The sequence below is a fragment of the Caretta caretta genome, chromosome 26 (assembly GCF_965140235.1).
Source record: "Caretta caretta isolate rCarCar2 chromosome 26, rCarCar1.hap1, whole genome shotgun sequence".
In the NCBI taxonomy this organism is placed as follows: domain Eukaryota; kingdom Metazoa; phylum Chordata; order Testudines; family Cheloniidae; genus Caretta; species Caretta caretta.
The window spans coordinates 10695358-10711396 of NC_134231.1; the positions used below are offsets into that span (position 1 = coordinate 10695358).

The window sequence follows — 16039 nt, forward strand, 5'->3', positions numbered from 1 at the left end:
GATCTCTCTGTGTGCTTCTTTTCCTTCCTGCCCTTTGCCTATCTTGTCTATTTGGATTGTAAGCCTACGGGCTGCCTCTCTCTATTTGTAGAGCACCTAGCATAGCTGAGCTCCAATCTCAACTGGAAGATTCAAGACACTGCTGTAAATAAAAAGGATAAATAAGCCTTTGCTTCTCTTTGTGCGAGTTCCATATTTCTTGAAAAATGAACACGACCAACAAACTGCCAAGTTGCATCTATGTCAGCGTTTATTTATACTGAAAGGCTTTAAAAATACAGAATAAAATAGCTTTATCTACTATTATTCACAACATCTGGTCCAAATATTACATATTTTTTAAATATTTAAACGTTTAATGAAGCAATGTTAGAAAAACAAAATACGAAAACTCCATAAAAGAATTACACGTTTCAAAAAATAAAAACAAACAAACAGAAAACCCTTGGTATAACACAAAATAAAAATGTTTACAGCCAAAGTCAGTCACAAAAAAAGAAAAAAATCATGGAAAAAATATTTATCCCCACTGTCTAAGAACAGTCAATAGTTTGTTATGCCAAAGGTTGTTATAAACAGACAAAAGTACAATAATTTGGACTGGCAGCAAGACGCAAAGATGTCACAATAAATGCCAGATAACACAGGAGGCAAGTCTAAATACATCTTTGATATTCATAAGTACCGATGACAATGTGCACAGTCACAATCAAATTGCAACTTGACAGGAATGGTTTGGATGTCGCTAAATATGAATCCCCCACATTTTTAAAGCAGCCCAGCACTATGTTGTATAGAAGACTCTTGGGCAGAAGCTAAATACCGGCAAGCGTGTGGCCTCCTCCAGTATTGTAAATAGCTACATAAAGCGATGGACATGCGACATTTGTTATCCCACGTCCAGGAAGGTTAACATAAGCCTGAGCAAGAAGTCCTACGACACATACACCAAATGGGAAACCAACCACTGGAGGATTTTCTGGAGAGGAAAAAGTGATTATTTTTGGTTTGAGAAGGCCACTTAGAAAAACAACCAAGGTTGTGCTGGTCCATCATGCATTTTTATTCAGATCTAAATTACGTTAGCACAAGCTGCTTTGGATTGTGTGCAAATATCCAATGGCTAACTTAAACCACCAGACACTGGCTGCTTTGGACTGTGAGCAAACATCCAATGGCTAACTTAAACCATCCGACGCTGTAAACCACAGATGCCTGTAGTGCTGTTTATACCATAAGTGATATTAACCCACTGAATATTTTTCACACTGTTTTGGTATGAAGGCATTGCCAAGACGCATTGTTCTTACCTGACTGACACCTCTTGCTGTATACATAGTACCAAGGATTTCAGTTCGTGTTGATTCGACTTTGCGCGTCACAATATTTCGGTAGCGAGGTGAACAATTCGTTTTCAGGAATAACGAACACGGGTAAATAAAGTATACACAACTACTATCGATTCGTCAATGAAGAAATTCTATCACCACATGACATTGTCATGACAATCATACCACTCCCTCCCAGGAAACCTGTGAAAATTATCCTGAGTGGAAATGTTATTTTTAATATATGGAAATAAAATACTGCAATATTCATGTACAGACCAAGTTGCCATATTGAAAGTTAGTCTTAAAAGGCGTAAAGCAAATCCCGAGTATGAATTTGGAAGAAAAAGGAAGAAGTCATGCTTTCCCCAATAGGTGACTGGTCAAGCTAGTCAGTCAACACACCCGAATAGGACATTCGTCAGTCATAGGTAAATTTGCTATGAAATGTAATTTTCAAGATGAATAATTTGTCAGAGTTCTATTTAGAAAACTTGTTAGCAAGAGTTCTTAATTTAACCAAAAAGATCAATACAATAAAAGATTGGCTACCAAAGCCCCAAAGCTATTTTGCTTTGAATATAGTTATACACCTTTGATATGACAAAATGATATCTCGCCATGAATATTTGCCATTCTAGATTTAAATAGAGTTGAAACACCTCATTCTCTTCTAGTCGGTGTTGTCTTCTTTATACAGTATTGTCTGACTTCTCAATTAGAAAGACAATTACATATACAGCAAACACATAGTATTGCAACAACAACCGTATTTCTATTTCCATCTCCCACGCCAACTTACCCCTTTAAGTATAAACGTAAACAAGAAACTTTTAAAGTATCTAACTGCTTTTCAAAATTACAGAGCAAAACTCCGCAGCGTATCTGCCTGCAGCACCTCATGTGGTAAACTTTGCATCACCTAAAGTTAACAGCATTTCGACACCATTCTAACTCAAATTTAACGTGTTTTTTTCTTGTTTTGGGTTTTAGGGGGTGTGGACTCTCCTACCATAAACAAAGGTATTAAAAATCTGCACTTAGTATTTGATTGGCAACTGTAGATTCCTCTGAGAAAGATGCGCAGAAGGGGGATTTCTCTTCCCAAGGCAAAACTGTGCACTTGAGCTTTTCCCCGGCTCTTATCTGAGAATGCGGAGATATACACAAAGAGACATCTCACATTCTGGGTGCTGCCATTATCAGATGTTAAATGCACTGCCAGTGACTTTGTTAAAACATTTTGCTATAAGCAGTGTTTCATCAGCTCTCTTCTGGTTGTCCTTGCAAAATTAAGGCTCAACGTTAACCATTAGCTTTCTTAAAAGAAGAGGATTCAAGAAGTCACCTTTCTCAGAAGTTAAACGTTTCAGGATTTTCGTTGCAAAATGGACTGCTCAACCACATTAAATACTAGTTTTTGTGTTGCCAAGTCAAGGTGGATACAAAAGCGAAGCATGTCAGCTACACATTGTGATTCTCCAGTATATACTTCACTCAACTTCTCTCACCCAGTCAATGGAATCAGTGTGGTAGGACCAGGGAAGAATTAAAATCTAACCATAAGATTTTAGATGGAGGCGGCTCTGGCTTTACATAATCCCATGTACTTTCTTCTGCCAAGGATGGTATTGTATCTCAGAAAAACAAGTCCTCAGAATGATGGTTCAACTGTTACTTGATTCAAACTACCACGCAGCACCTAAAGACTATTTAAAGTGGTTGTTCTTTCAAACATGTTTAATAGGCCATTCGTGTGAGTGCAGCACTTTACTTCATCCAAAGTAAGACCTTGTAGGAAAAAATCTATTTAATTTTCAAGTCAGGATTTCCCGTTGTGTTGTCTACTACTGTATGATGCGTCATGCTAATACAAGAATGCACAAGCTTCCTGGCATTTCAGGGTTAACATGTAAGTCATTCTGCCAACAACCTTGTAAGGTAGCCAAATTGTTCCTAAAGTTGTTATAAGATTTTAGTTTCTTTCCACTGCCTTACATTAACACGCTCTTTTGGGAAAAGATCAGAGAAGCCTCAAGCATGACATTCGCTGCTGAGTCCACAGAACAAAAATGTACTATCAGATTTTAAGTATCTAGAAGTCTGTTTTTAAGTAGTGGCATCATCTTTAATTCAGACTTTTGCCTTCCTGACCCCACATTTATAAATGAACCAGCTTTGGCATTTTACATGATTATAACCACCTCAAACAAGTGGCTTTTCTTTTTTTAATTGAAACTCCCCCACCCTGACATCTTTGGTTGCACATAAAATAAAAGGTGGAAAATTTAGAAGCTTAGTGTTACTGATCAGTGCTCTTGGCCAAATCCGTTCCTAAGGAGACGGGTAATTTCTGCAACCCCTCTCGTGGCCTGGAGAGCAAAACAGAAAATGTAAGACATCACTTTGTCTACTACACAATAATTCTTCTGATCGGCTTTCAACAAAGTCCAACTGACACCCCCACTGCAAACTACTGAAAGTTCCTTGGAGCAAGAACAAATACATGGTTTGTTATGGAAAAAGTTGTATAAAAATATGTGGAATAAACAGCCATGACATGCTGAAAACGAGATCAATGGAATCATTTTGACGCTGCACTATTCAATACTGATCCATTCAGCAATTTTCTTCCCCTCCCCCACCCCACCCTGTCCATGCTTCAATAACAAAATTTACTGCTCCCGTCCAGTAGTCAACTTTGATAAATATATTAGTGAATTACAGTATTTACCTTTTTTTTTTAATCCAGAGATACAAAACGCAAGCATCGTAGAGCATACTGGCCTTAAGAGTACATTACACTACACTTCCCTGATGATCTCCACAGCTTAAAAATGCTTTTTTGGGGCCACACTGAAACACTGACGTCTAAACTAACTTGCAATAGTAAGAACATTAAACATGAATAAAACCTTATAATTATGAATGCATGATGAGCATTAACATCCACATAACATCAGAGCTGAGGCTATTCCAGAAAAAAAAATAACTGAATGGCACCGTCACTGGGCCCAATACCCGTTAAAACCATCCAGTGGATGACGATGCCAAATGCAGTGTCTCTGCTATTTAAAAAATCCACTTGTAAAAACAAACAGCTGCTGGGAGAGTCCCCAGAGGAGGGGAAAAAGGCAACATATACATAGGCCGCTCTTACTCAAGTGGCACTAGTCAGACCGAGATCGTATCTGAGCAGGATGAAGAAAATTCGGTACAAGTCAGAATAAGCAAATGCTGATATTTTGCCCTGTTGATTTCTACGTATCTGGGGCTGCTTAGACAAATTCACATTTTCATTCAGGAAGAGTCTGTGATTAAAGTGGATATATGCACTGCATTGTAATGATAAAAGCGGTTGGGCTAGGAAAATGGAACCGTCTTGAGGTTAAATAGTTCCCTATCCAAGTAAAAATAAAGCTGACACATCCCTTAAAGAGAACTTGGACTTAGGCACCAGTTAGGTGGCTAGCTGCCAGGCAGACAAGAGCAATCCTATTTAAGTGAGTCTTGCACAGTAGTAGATCACGTGTGTCAAGCAGTGCTTTTATCTGGCGTAATTTAATAAGGAAACACTTGTCTGGAAATCTCTGAATGCACCGTCAATGATTGTGAAGATATTCTAGTGATATAACCATTAGCCACAACAATATAATGTCTGATTTACAGGTGGCTGTGTGGAAAAAATATGGAATGTATGAGCTATAACTGGAAAAAAATACAACTGACTTGATACTGGTGTCTATGTTTTACAAGTGAATAAAATGGTATTTACTCATTTCACACAAGGATTTAAATTGTCCGGCACAACTAACTGACAGCAATGGATGTGCCGAAAATGCCAGCAGCGATGATTTAAATAAAATAATCGGAGGATAAAATTTTCAAAAGCACCTAAGTAATTTAGGAGCCCACGTTCCATTTTCAAATGTGAGTTAGGCACTTAGGGACCTAAACCTGTTCTGAAAATGGGACTCGGGCACTTAAATTTTACCCAGATCGGTAACCAATTAGGCAACCAGACACACTATATAGAGCCATCACCATCCACAACAGGAAAGCTATTTTTTTTTTTTTTTTTTTTTAAATCTGTCTCAGCTCTGGTTCCAGAATTTAAATGCAGATGTACAAAACATATATTTTAATGCTTCTTAATCAGCAAGAAACTGCAAATACATCTGTTACTACAACGAGATAATATAATTGCAACCAAGGCTATACGGTAGCCTCAGAGTCTTCATCTGAACTCCTGCAGTTACTGCTTTTCCTGAAGCCTTTCCACGTGTAGCCCATGAAGGTGGGACTGATGGGCAAGAAGCTGAAGCACCTGCACTTTTTGATAAAGTTCATGCCAAAGGGCAAATCGTATGTTTCCATGCCCTCCAGGGACTTGCTGCCTTTCCCCACGCCTTTCTTCCATTTCTGGATTCCTCTCTCCTCGGGGCTTCCTGAAGTTAAATTTAAAAAAAAAAAAAGGGTGGGGGGGGGAACTCATTCTACTTCAAAAACATCATGTTCCACAAGCAGCCAGTCTAGGAAGCCATATCGTAGTCACGGGGAGGGAAAAACAGAACTTCACTGCAAAGGTAGAGCATCGAGTACAAGGTTGCTCCTACACCTCGAAGGGCTTGTCTACACTACTGGCCAGATTGACGGGCAGCGATCAATCCTGCGGGGGGTTGATTTATTGGGTCTAGTATAGAAGTGATAAATCGACCACCGATCGCTCTAGCGTCGACTCCGGTACTCCACCTCAACGAGAAGCGCAAAGGGAAATCGACGGGAGAGCGTCTCCCACCGACGCACCGCAGTGAAGACACCGCGGTAAGTTGATCTAAGTACGCCGACTTCAGCTACGTTATTCACGTAGCTGAAGTTGCATGACTTGGATCGATCCCCCCTGTAGTGTAGACCAGCCCAAGGTCAATGGCGACTTGATGGAAGCAGGATCAGACCTTATACGATCTTCTACTAAGGAAATGGCTTCAACAGTCTGTTCTTTTCCCTGGTTTCATTTTGTAATCATCAGTACATCTTTTAACTTACATTGCCCTTTCGGCATAGAGACGTTAAATGATTTGCCTAAGGCATCACAGCAAGTCAGTGAATTCAAGCCAAGAATTAAGCTCTGGTCTCCAGCATCCCCGTTCTGCGTTCTCATCTCCAAGCCATGCCACCTCCCCAGTTAACAGTGAGAACCCTCATTCAGAAAGGCAGGTGAAGCCATTTAAATTTCAAAGACAATTACAACGACATCACAAAACTCACCTGGAATGGTGTTATCCAAAATAAAGGCCACACACCCGCCGACAAACATGGCTGTAGTGAGAAGAACGTTTAACACTTGATCTATGCCTGCTATTCCTAGAAAAAGAAAAAGAATTAGGTCACGATTTGCAGTTTTTACATGTCCACACCCTATCTGGGGGGGTCTGATCTCATGTACCTTAACCAGGCAAGAATCCCAGTGAGCTCAAGGGGGGCCTTGCTTGAGTAAGCGAAGAACAGAGGATTAGGTCGTTGCAAACCGTTTACAGGAGCATCTGCCACTAAGCTAGTCGAATATGTAAGACTGAGGGAAGTATGTGCCTTACCTACTCTTTTTTTTTTTTTTTTTTTTAAGAGTCTACAGTTCTGGATTTAAATCAGTCAGGAAACTAACCTGAAAGGAATTCATTTCAGATTGCTTAGAATACCATTTTCTTTAATAAATATCTGGGAGACACTTCTGTTAATCTCCACACCATCTGGAACAACCTTCTTGGGTCTCACCATCTCACTCTACTGGGAATATATCTGCTCCTTTACATATGGCTCTCAGTCCAGGTGTACCCTACATTCTTTTATAAACTATGTTGGTCAGGCATGTGATCCCTGACCCACATAGCTGTGCCAGCAAAAGCCCTAATTATTCTGGCAAATCTGCACATGGAATAAGCTATGCCAGGGAAAGTGTAATTTTGCTCGGATAAGCTGCTTCCACACTCCGACATTACACCTGAATATACCTATACTGGCAAAGTGCTCCTACTGTAGGTAAGACCCTGATTATTATTATTATTATTATTTTTTTTAATAAACTATTTGTCACTAGCCCATGTTTCACTCGGTACAACATTTTCAACAAAACAGAAGTTGGTACCTGTAACCAGTGGATTTTGTTTGAGATAACTTGGAAGGACAAGTCCAAAGAAGATGGAAAATCCAAGTACAAAGAGGTTACGTGAAGAGTTTAAATCTATGAACTGGAGGTTGGACAGACCCACAGCTGTAATCATTCCTAAACAAAAACAAACAATCAAGAGTGCAAACTTTTAGACTCTCCCTCCTTTTCGTTCAAAGGTTAGCTAACGGCCACAGGTACATACCACAGAGGTCAAAGGCTGTCAAACAATCAACTCGCATATGAAGAGAAGCAGAGAAACAGACACTTACCAAAGAGGGTGCAGAAGAGGGCTCCAAGCACTGGGTCAGGCAGGGATGCAAAGAGCGCACTGAACTTCCCAACCATTCCAAGTAAGAGCATGAAGGCTGCACCATACTGAATAACCCTACGACTTCCAACCTATGAAGCACAAAGGGAGAGGAATGAAGCAGAATACTTCAGAAAAACACACATTTACACCAACTTTAATATCTTACTTTTTACACTAGAAAAATCTATATTTTATTGTCTAATCCCTCTTGAAATTCTCTCCAAACAGAGCCCAGCCATCTCCTGTAGTCCTTCACGACACCACAAAGCAAAGTAACCCTGCACAACAGTAGCTACTCTGGCTGAGACAATATACATAGGGTTGACTGAATTCTCCAGTGAAACACCCAGCACAATCCCCCCCAAACCCACACCCTACAGGAACTGGAGATCATCAGAGGAGCGGAAACTGCAGAAATCTCAATTTTAGGACCAGCTGCTTCAATTTTCCATTTAGATTTTTTTTTTCTCTTCTTAAAATACTGGCTGCACAGTTTTACAGATGTCTTGGGTTTCACAGGTGGAACATGGCTGTACTTCAACGGTGACATAATATGGTTTGGTCTTGCTTATTTAAGCTAGGCTGTTTTGAAACTAAAGCATCATTAACCTTGCCCAGCATGGTTTCCTTGATGTAGTTTGGTCCCATTTACAAAAGTTAAAATAAACCACGTCATACAAATTGCCCCAAGATGGTTTTAACAAATGGGACCAAAACGTATACATTTGGATTGGCACCACATTAACACCGCCTTGCAGAAAAACATATCGCCAGCTAACAGCAACGGAGTGAAATTTTGCCTCCCCTCCAATTCACTTCAGTCACGTGTAATTTCCCTGCCTGAGATCATGTAACTGATTTTAAGTCATCTCTCTTTTAAGCGGCTACAGTATTTGTCACCTGCAGAATTTGGCTCAGCTAATGCCGCAGGAACTTTAAAATGTAAAAACATTATGGAAACGGAAATACTAATTGTGGAACCTATAGTGTAGTATTACTCTTACATTTTAGGTTGTATTGTATGTTTATACACAAGTATAATATGTTTTGAACTAGAGAGAGACCTGGTGTACATACACACATATTTGTATGCACAGGACCCAAATCTGGTCGGTTTGAAAATTTGCTCCCAGCATAAACCTTTTAGAGGTTTTGAATTCAGCAATGTTAAGCTTCATACAAAACATAAGTAACAAAAATCACTTTTATGTGTGGGTGTTTCCAGTGCTTGAGCCCTTAACTGAGCCAGTAGGTATAACAGGGTGCTTCACCCAAAAAGAGACACTCAGCGTAAGCAACTATCAGAACGCTTGGGTACTAACAGGGTCAGACACAAGCAAGGGTGGCTCATGCTGCAATTATGTAACATTTGAATTTTAAAAAGAAACACATTATGCCTTTGTGGGTAGGAGAAGACTATTTTCACCATGTTCTTCATTGCTTAATCATTCGCAGTCTTACCCGCTATGTGTGAAGAGACCAATTGCAAAGAAAAGCCAGACTGGTCAACATTAGTTATTTAGTGGATTAGCAATGCAAACAACTCTGCAAACTATCTTGATTGAAAGTATTTTCCTATTTGTATAGTATTAATTTCCCTCTGACTTGCTATCCCTTTCCCATTACTGATTACTTGATGATAGAGCGTGAAAATTGCTGAAGAACTGAATCACCACTACACCCCCAGCCAGTAAAAAGGAAATTGACATGCAAATATTCAGCCTTTAGGCATTAAACAAATGAAGTCTCAACTGGGATTTGAATCCCACTGTGGGTAGTCTATTACTGAAAACATCGAGTTCAGATCTGAATTTGATCTGCGTACATGTTCCCAGACACTTACACATAAACTGAACAAAAAAGGTTCTTATTTCAAAACCAGAGGAAACCGCGTACAGCAAATCAGTATCTTATTGACATTTAATATTCTTTTCATCATGAATGTTTGCAGCGCAAGATGCCTGAAGCTTCTGCCCTGTAGTCAGATACATCACTCAATTCTCTTCTCACAGGGTAAAATTCACCGGAGCAGGAGTCTAGCATAAGGCCTAGGCCCTATCCAAGGGCCACTCAAAATTGGACCTTAAACTGTGCATGAGCCTTGTGCTGCACTCTGCACAGGGGTATATTTTACACCCACAGACTTTACACTGATAACAGGCTCAGCTTTAGTCCACAGTGTGCCAAATCACCTGACATGTCTTAGGCCAGGTCTACACTACACACTTACTTTGGTACAACTGTGTGTGGGTTTTTCATACCCCTGAGTGATATAGTTATACCAGCCTGAACCCTCTGTGTAGACAACGCTATGTTGGTGGGAGAGCTCCTCTCGCCGGCACAGCTACTGTCTCTCGCGGAGGTGGAGTAACTAAGCTGACAGGAGAATTTTCTCCCGTCAGCTTTAGAGCATCTCCACCCAAGCACTATAGTAGCGTAGCTGCACCGAAGCAGTGTTTGTAGTGTAGATGGGCATACGCAGGAATAAAAAAATTGACCACTTTCGGAGGGGCACGTTGTGTGCCCCACCCCGAGGCTGGGGCATGCCCCTGCTTGCCCCCCCCCTTATGAACCCCCAGGTGTAGACTTGCCCAGAGTTAGGTTTTTAACCCCATACAAAGTTTACATGCCTCTTTGCACCCTTGCCTTATGGTAACTCCCAGGAAAATTAGGCAGTAGACATTGAGATTATTTGGTCACAATAAACCTTTTATAATTAAACCTCTTTTTATAAACATTTACACTAATTTTTTCCTACGGAATTCCCTTCAATAATAAAAAGGAGGAGAGAGGTACAGTCAGCAGATGGCGCTGTTAGAATTTCTATTCTCAGCCAAAGCAAATACACTTGTTTTAGCAGAGACACAAATGGATAAAGACGCTCCAGAACGCTATGTGTATGTAAGAAAATGAAACCATCCCCCTGTACCGCCCAATGAGTTTGAAAATTAGATGTTAAATTTAAATAAAAAAATTTAATACAATTATTGAAAACGAAATATATACTTTCTGAGATCCATCATCACAGATCCAGTATATGCTGTGTACATCTTCTATTTTCATTTGCAAGAAGAAGCTGGATCTGATTGCTGAGTTCAAACACCACAATCACTTATGTCAAATATTGGACAAAAATATGGACATTCATAACAAATGGTTACTCTAAGTAATTTGATATCCTTAACAATATTAATAATGGAGGTTGAACAAATCAGTGTGTATTCTAAGGTCCCAATTCAGGAAGTTACTAAAGCATGTGCCCACTTAAGCATGTGAATAGTCCCCATTAATTCTGATCATAGAATCACAGAAGATTAGGGTTGGAGGAGACCTCAGGTGGTCATCTAGCCCAACCCCCCCGCTCAAAGCAGGACCAACTACATCTTCCCACTAAGGGCTTTGTCGAGCCGGCACTTAAAAACCTCGAAGGATGGAGATTCCACCACTTCCCTAGGTAACCCATTCCAGTACTTTACCACCCTCCCAGTGAAATAGTTTCTCCTAATATCCAACCTAGACCTCCCCCATTGCAACTTGAGACCATTACTCCTTGTTCTGTCATCTGCCACCATCTGCTGAGAACATGCGAGCTCCATCCTCTTTGGAACCCCCCCTTCAGGTAGTTGAAGGCTGCTATCAAATCCCGCCTTACTCTTCTCTTCTGCAGACTAAATAAGCCCAGTTCTCTCAGCCGCTCCTCATAAGTCTTGTGCCCCAACCTCCTAATCATTTTCATTGCCCTCCGCTGGAATATCTCCAATTTGTCCACATCCTTTCTGTCGTGGGGGGCCCCCTAACGGGACCGACTTACCTGCTTAAAGTTAAGCATATGCTCACATACTTTGCTGAACAAGCCTAAAGCACAGGGCATTTTCAAAATACACATATAGAAATACAGCATCCAAAGCATTTTAGGTGCTTTACAAACTAATAAGAAGCCAAGGACAAAGGTACTTAATTTAAACCTACAAGGGGGTTTTTAACCTCTGATGTAGCTACATCAATGCAACAGCACACCAGGGCAAACCCCTAGTAGGTGCTGCAGACAGTGGGGGATTTCACCAGTGCTGCTCAACAGGCGGCTCACACCCCCGCCCCGTGTGGACAAGGCCTTAAGGTTTGCACTGTATTATACTGTGCGTAAAAATGCACACAATGGGGGATTTCACCAGTGCTGCCCAACAGGCGGCTCACACCCCCGCCCCGTGTAGACAAGGCCTTAAGGTTTGCACCGTATTACACTGTGTGTAAAAATGTTTAGTCATTGTTATGAATTACCTCACAGCCAGGATACATACCAGAGCATTGATTTCAATTTACTTTAGAGCCCAACCAATTTGAAAAACTGTAAAATCAACTTTGTTTGCACAAAGATCGAATTGATCTCATGTTACATTCCTGAAATAGGTTTTCTAACCACTTCCGACAAAACAAAGAAAAGGTTTTACCGTCTCTTGTTCATAATGGACATCTTGACAGGAACATGCCCAGTGTAGACAGATGAAGGAAGTTCAAAATATTGTGTGGCAGACGGTTTGCACAACAAGCTACAAGAGAGCACTACTTCCCTGTAGAGGGTTATGTCATGAAACAATATCAACGGTGAGAGCCAGAGTACTACAAGATCAAGCAATACTCAGGGAACTGATTACTGGCTGATGAGAGTCGAACATGTACCTTGGTGATACCCAAGACCCCGATGTTAGGGCTCGAAGAGGTGGATCCATTACCGGTACCAAATACTCCATCCAAAACGCAGGAAAGACCCTCAATGAAAATCCCTCTGTAATTCATGTAGAGAAAAAGAGTTAAGCTTTTAGATTAAAATACTCTCACTTCAAAATGTATTAATGGTTGCACAGCAAGTAGGTGCTTATCATAGTCCCTGGTCCCCAAGTTCTGATCCACTGAACATTTCAACACTTAGGTACATCTAACCAACCACAGTGGGGTCTTGTTGCCCCATCCTAGATTTCTACATTCGTAAAACAATTTAGGAAAATACAATGATGTCGAAAAATCAACGTTTAGAATTACTCTCTACTCTTAAAATTAAATTTCAGCTGCATTTAACAAGATACCGACACTGATTCCTTAGAATGAATTTAAAGCCCAAAAGTTTAATGATTCTGGCAATATTAGGATAGACACGAGTGCTGCTCCTACTGAAGCCATAAGTCTAACTTCCATTGAGTTCAGCAGGTTCAGGATTGGGCTTTGAGTATTCTATTTCATACAACAGCTCAATTCAAAGCAGCTATGTTTTAGAAATCAGATCCTTGGGTTCTAGACTTGATCATATTGTAAAACGTGATACCAAAACATCTGATAACAAAACTCTATCTCAGCGAGAGTATGAAGCAGCCATGACAGCAGATAATACTATGCTTATTCTTTTCCAAGTGACTTACCTATTTATTGCATGAATAGGTGGAGGAGGAGCACAAGACAACCTTGCACAGGCATAGTAATCTCCGATTGATTCTATAATGCTTGCAACAACTGCACTAAGCATTCCTATTACTCCAGCCGCTGAAATCGTTGGCAACCCCCACTGAACTGTGAAGAGAAGAAAACTGAAATCTCTTTTGTTCTGCTGAAGACAATAATTTAGCTATTAAGATGTAAAACCACTGGTTCCCTTGCAGATTGCATGACTATCGCCTATGAAGATCATTCATTAAAACTCTATCTAGTTCAACTAGATATGAGAGGCAGAAACACTTGTTTAAATGTAAACCACTACAGTTTTGAGAGAGACTAAACCATTTTAACTGGCTTGGCCATGTTTAAAAACAAACTGCTTGCATTCATGAGAAATCTCAATGATTTGAGCTGCAGCTTGAGAGTCAGATCAGTGTGGGCTAATCACATAATTATGATTTGTTTGCACATTTGGTCTCTGCCTTCAAGGGCTAACGATCTAAAGAGGACAAACTACCAGCTGTGATGATCCACATACTAACACCCCATCTCTCCAAACCTTCACAATCCTAAAATAAGCCTGATTTGAAGGAAAGTCTTGCCATTGTTTTCATAACCACTGCCTCGATGCTTTCATCTTTTTTAAAGACCGAGGCACTCTTCCAATTAAGCAGTGTAAGTTATGCATACATTAGTGAGTGACCCAGGGAAGTCTAATATATCTTAGATTTGAAAATTAATACCACTACCCTCCCTCCTCACCTCTCCCCCGCCCCCCCCAAACATCTTCATTTGCTTTACATCACGTTTTATAAAACATACTTCAGAAACTACTTCTTTAAAATGTTCAGTATGAACTAAAGCACACGAAAAACCAAAACACAGTTACCTCATTTCTGTGTGATAGTATTGATATGCATTTCTGGTATTGCTCCTTTCACCTCAAAAGGGGCACAATTAAATTTGGCTGTAAAGCTGCAATTTGTGTTCATGAGAAATGTGACGGTAAGTCCCCCGTTACCAATTTTAAGCTTTAGATCCATCAGCAAAAGAATAAATGTCTAATAGTTTTACTGTAAAATTCACTTATGCCCCAGGTATCCGGTTTCTCCAACCCACTTTCACATTTCAAAAGTAAAAAGATACACTGCAGCATTTAATTGGTTAAAATTACCAGGTTGTAAATACTTCCATTTGGACATCGTGCAGTGCTCTGGACATTCACCTAGCACATAGAGTAAGGGAGTTCAGACACCAGCCCACAGTTTCAAATTTGATGCCGAAGGTTTGACACTTAGGTTTATTATTTAGGCCAATAAACAGAAGTGGTCTAATTTTCAGACTTGCTCAGACTCCCACAGAAAACAATGGGAGTTTGGCCCTTCTGAAAGCCAGGCCACTTCTACAGTGGTGCCCAATTTCAGGCTCCCAAATTTGAAAATTTTCATCATAATTATCAGAAGTGGGTAAGAAGAAATGTGCTCAATCGGGAAAACAAAATATAAAACCCCAGACCTGTGCATTTAAGTGATGCTCTTAGGTGGCTTAAAATCGAGACACCTGTATCCATTTGTTCTCACTATAGCTCTCAAGGACCTCAGCAGCTTAACAGGGCTATATGCACTCGCCACATCACCTATATCTTACAGTGCTATTAGCAGTGGAATATATGAAAGTAACAGCTTGCTGCGCAACAAACTGCACATCAGCAAGTGAGTGTTAAGGAAAATTCAACCCATCATTTCCCAGGAATCCCAGTAGCTGCTTTGCCGTATCCATTGATAAAAGGTTACTATTTTGTGGGAGAACACGTAAAAACAGACGTTAGTCATTAAACGGCAATAGTTATCTTGTTCTATCCTGTGAGGTACTGAGGGTCCTCAACTCCTACTCCAGAAAAGGCGAATTGAGGGTGCTCAGCACCTCTCTGAATGAGACCCTGTGGCTTGTGCTGTTTTTGTATGTAAAGGGAAAGCCATAACCAGGTTTAAAACTCCTGGTTTCTATAGGTCAGTTTAAAATCCCATCCCTCTTACTGTCTAAACACATCAGAACCCAATGGTATGACATAGTCGGTAATGTTAGCAAGGAACATTGAAAGGATGCTCGTGAGCATACTTCTAACTCCCAGCACTTGTACACATTTTGTAACATACTCACAAGGATAAGGAACCTTAAACCAGGGTGCTACCAACAGCACTCCTTGTCTAGCATCCGTGCGAGCATAGAACCCATACTTTGTGCTGTCGGGGGGAAAGACGTCTGTCACAGTAAAGATGAAGCAAAGCAACCATGACACCAGGATAGCCAGAATAATCTGCGGATGAGGGGGAGGGGGGGGAAAAAAGTATTTAAAGTGAACGCACATTTCCATTTATCAACAAGGAAATGGCCATCAATAGTGAATTGTTCATGCAAACCTCTATTACCTACATATCAGACATACTTAAAACCAGAATAATAAATCCTATAATGAACTTCTTGGGTAGATTTTCCTTTCATTAAACTGCATCTAGAAAAGCTTTCAAGTCGACTTTTCCCCCTTCTTAAATCAGTGAATGCTTCCAAATGAGTACTTCAGGAATGACTGCACTAGTTTTTATTTTAACAAAAACGTAAAAGGAAGCTTTTCGCATAACTCAAGTGCATATTACAGAAAGCCTGAAGATAGTGAACTTTACCACCCCCTACTTTGGAAGGCTAAATTTAAGTTGTGAACCCCTCCTTCCCCCTCCAGACTCCTTCACTCCCCCTTTTCCCACCCTGTACCTGTAACTGGCTCTGCACAGGCACAGGGGTGAGCCCACACGG

General features: G+C 40.5%; 1 protein-coding gene across 1 annotated transcript in view; it reads right to left on the reverse strand.

The window, feature by feature from the left end:
- Window positions 1-228: 228 nt before the first annotated feature.
- Window positions 229-16039, reverse strand: part of SLC23A2 (solute carrier family 23 member 2) — a gene marked incomplete at its 5' end in the record, with an annotated part of 102229 nt that continues 86418 nt past the window's right edge. The window contains 7 exon segments of the mRNA XM_075123484.1: window positions 229-5776; window positions 6597-6692; window positions 7471-7608; window positions 7764-7893; window positions 12482-12587; window positions 13216-13363; window positions 15389-15545. Of these exon segments, the coding sequence (XP_074979585.1) occupies window positions 5544-5776; window positions 6597-6692; window positions 7471-7608; window positions 7764-7893; window positions 12482-12587; window positions 13216-13363; window positions 15389-15545 (1008 nt within the window). The 3' untranslated portion in view covers window positions 229-5543.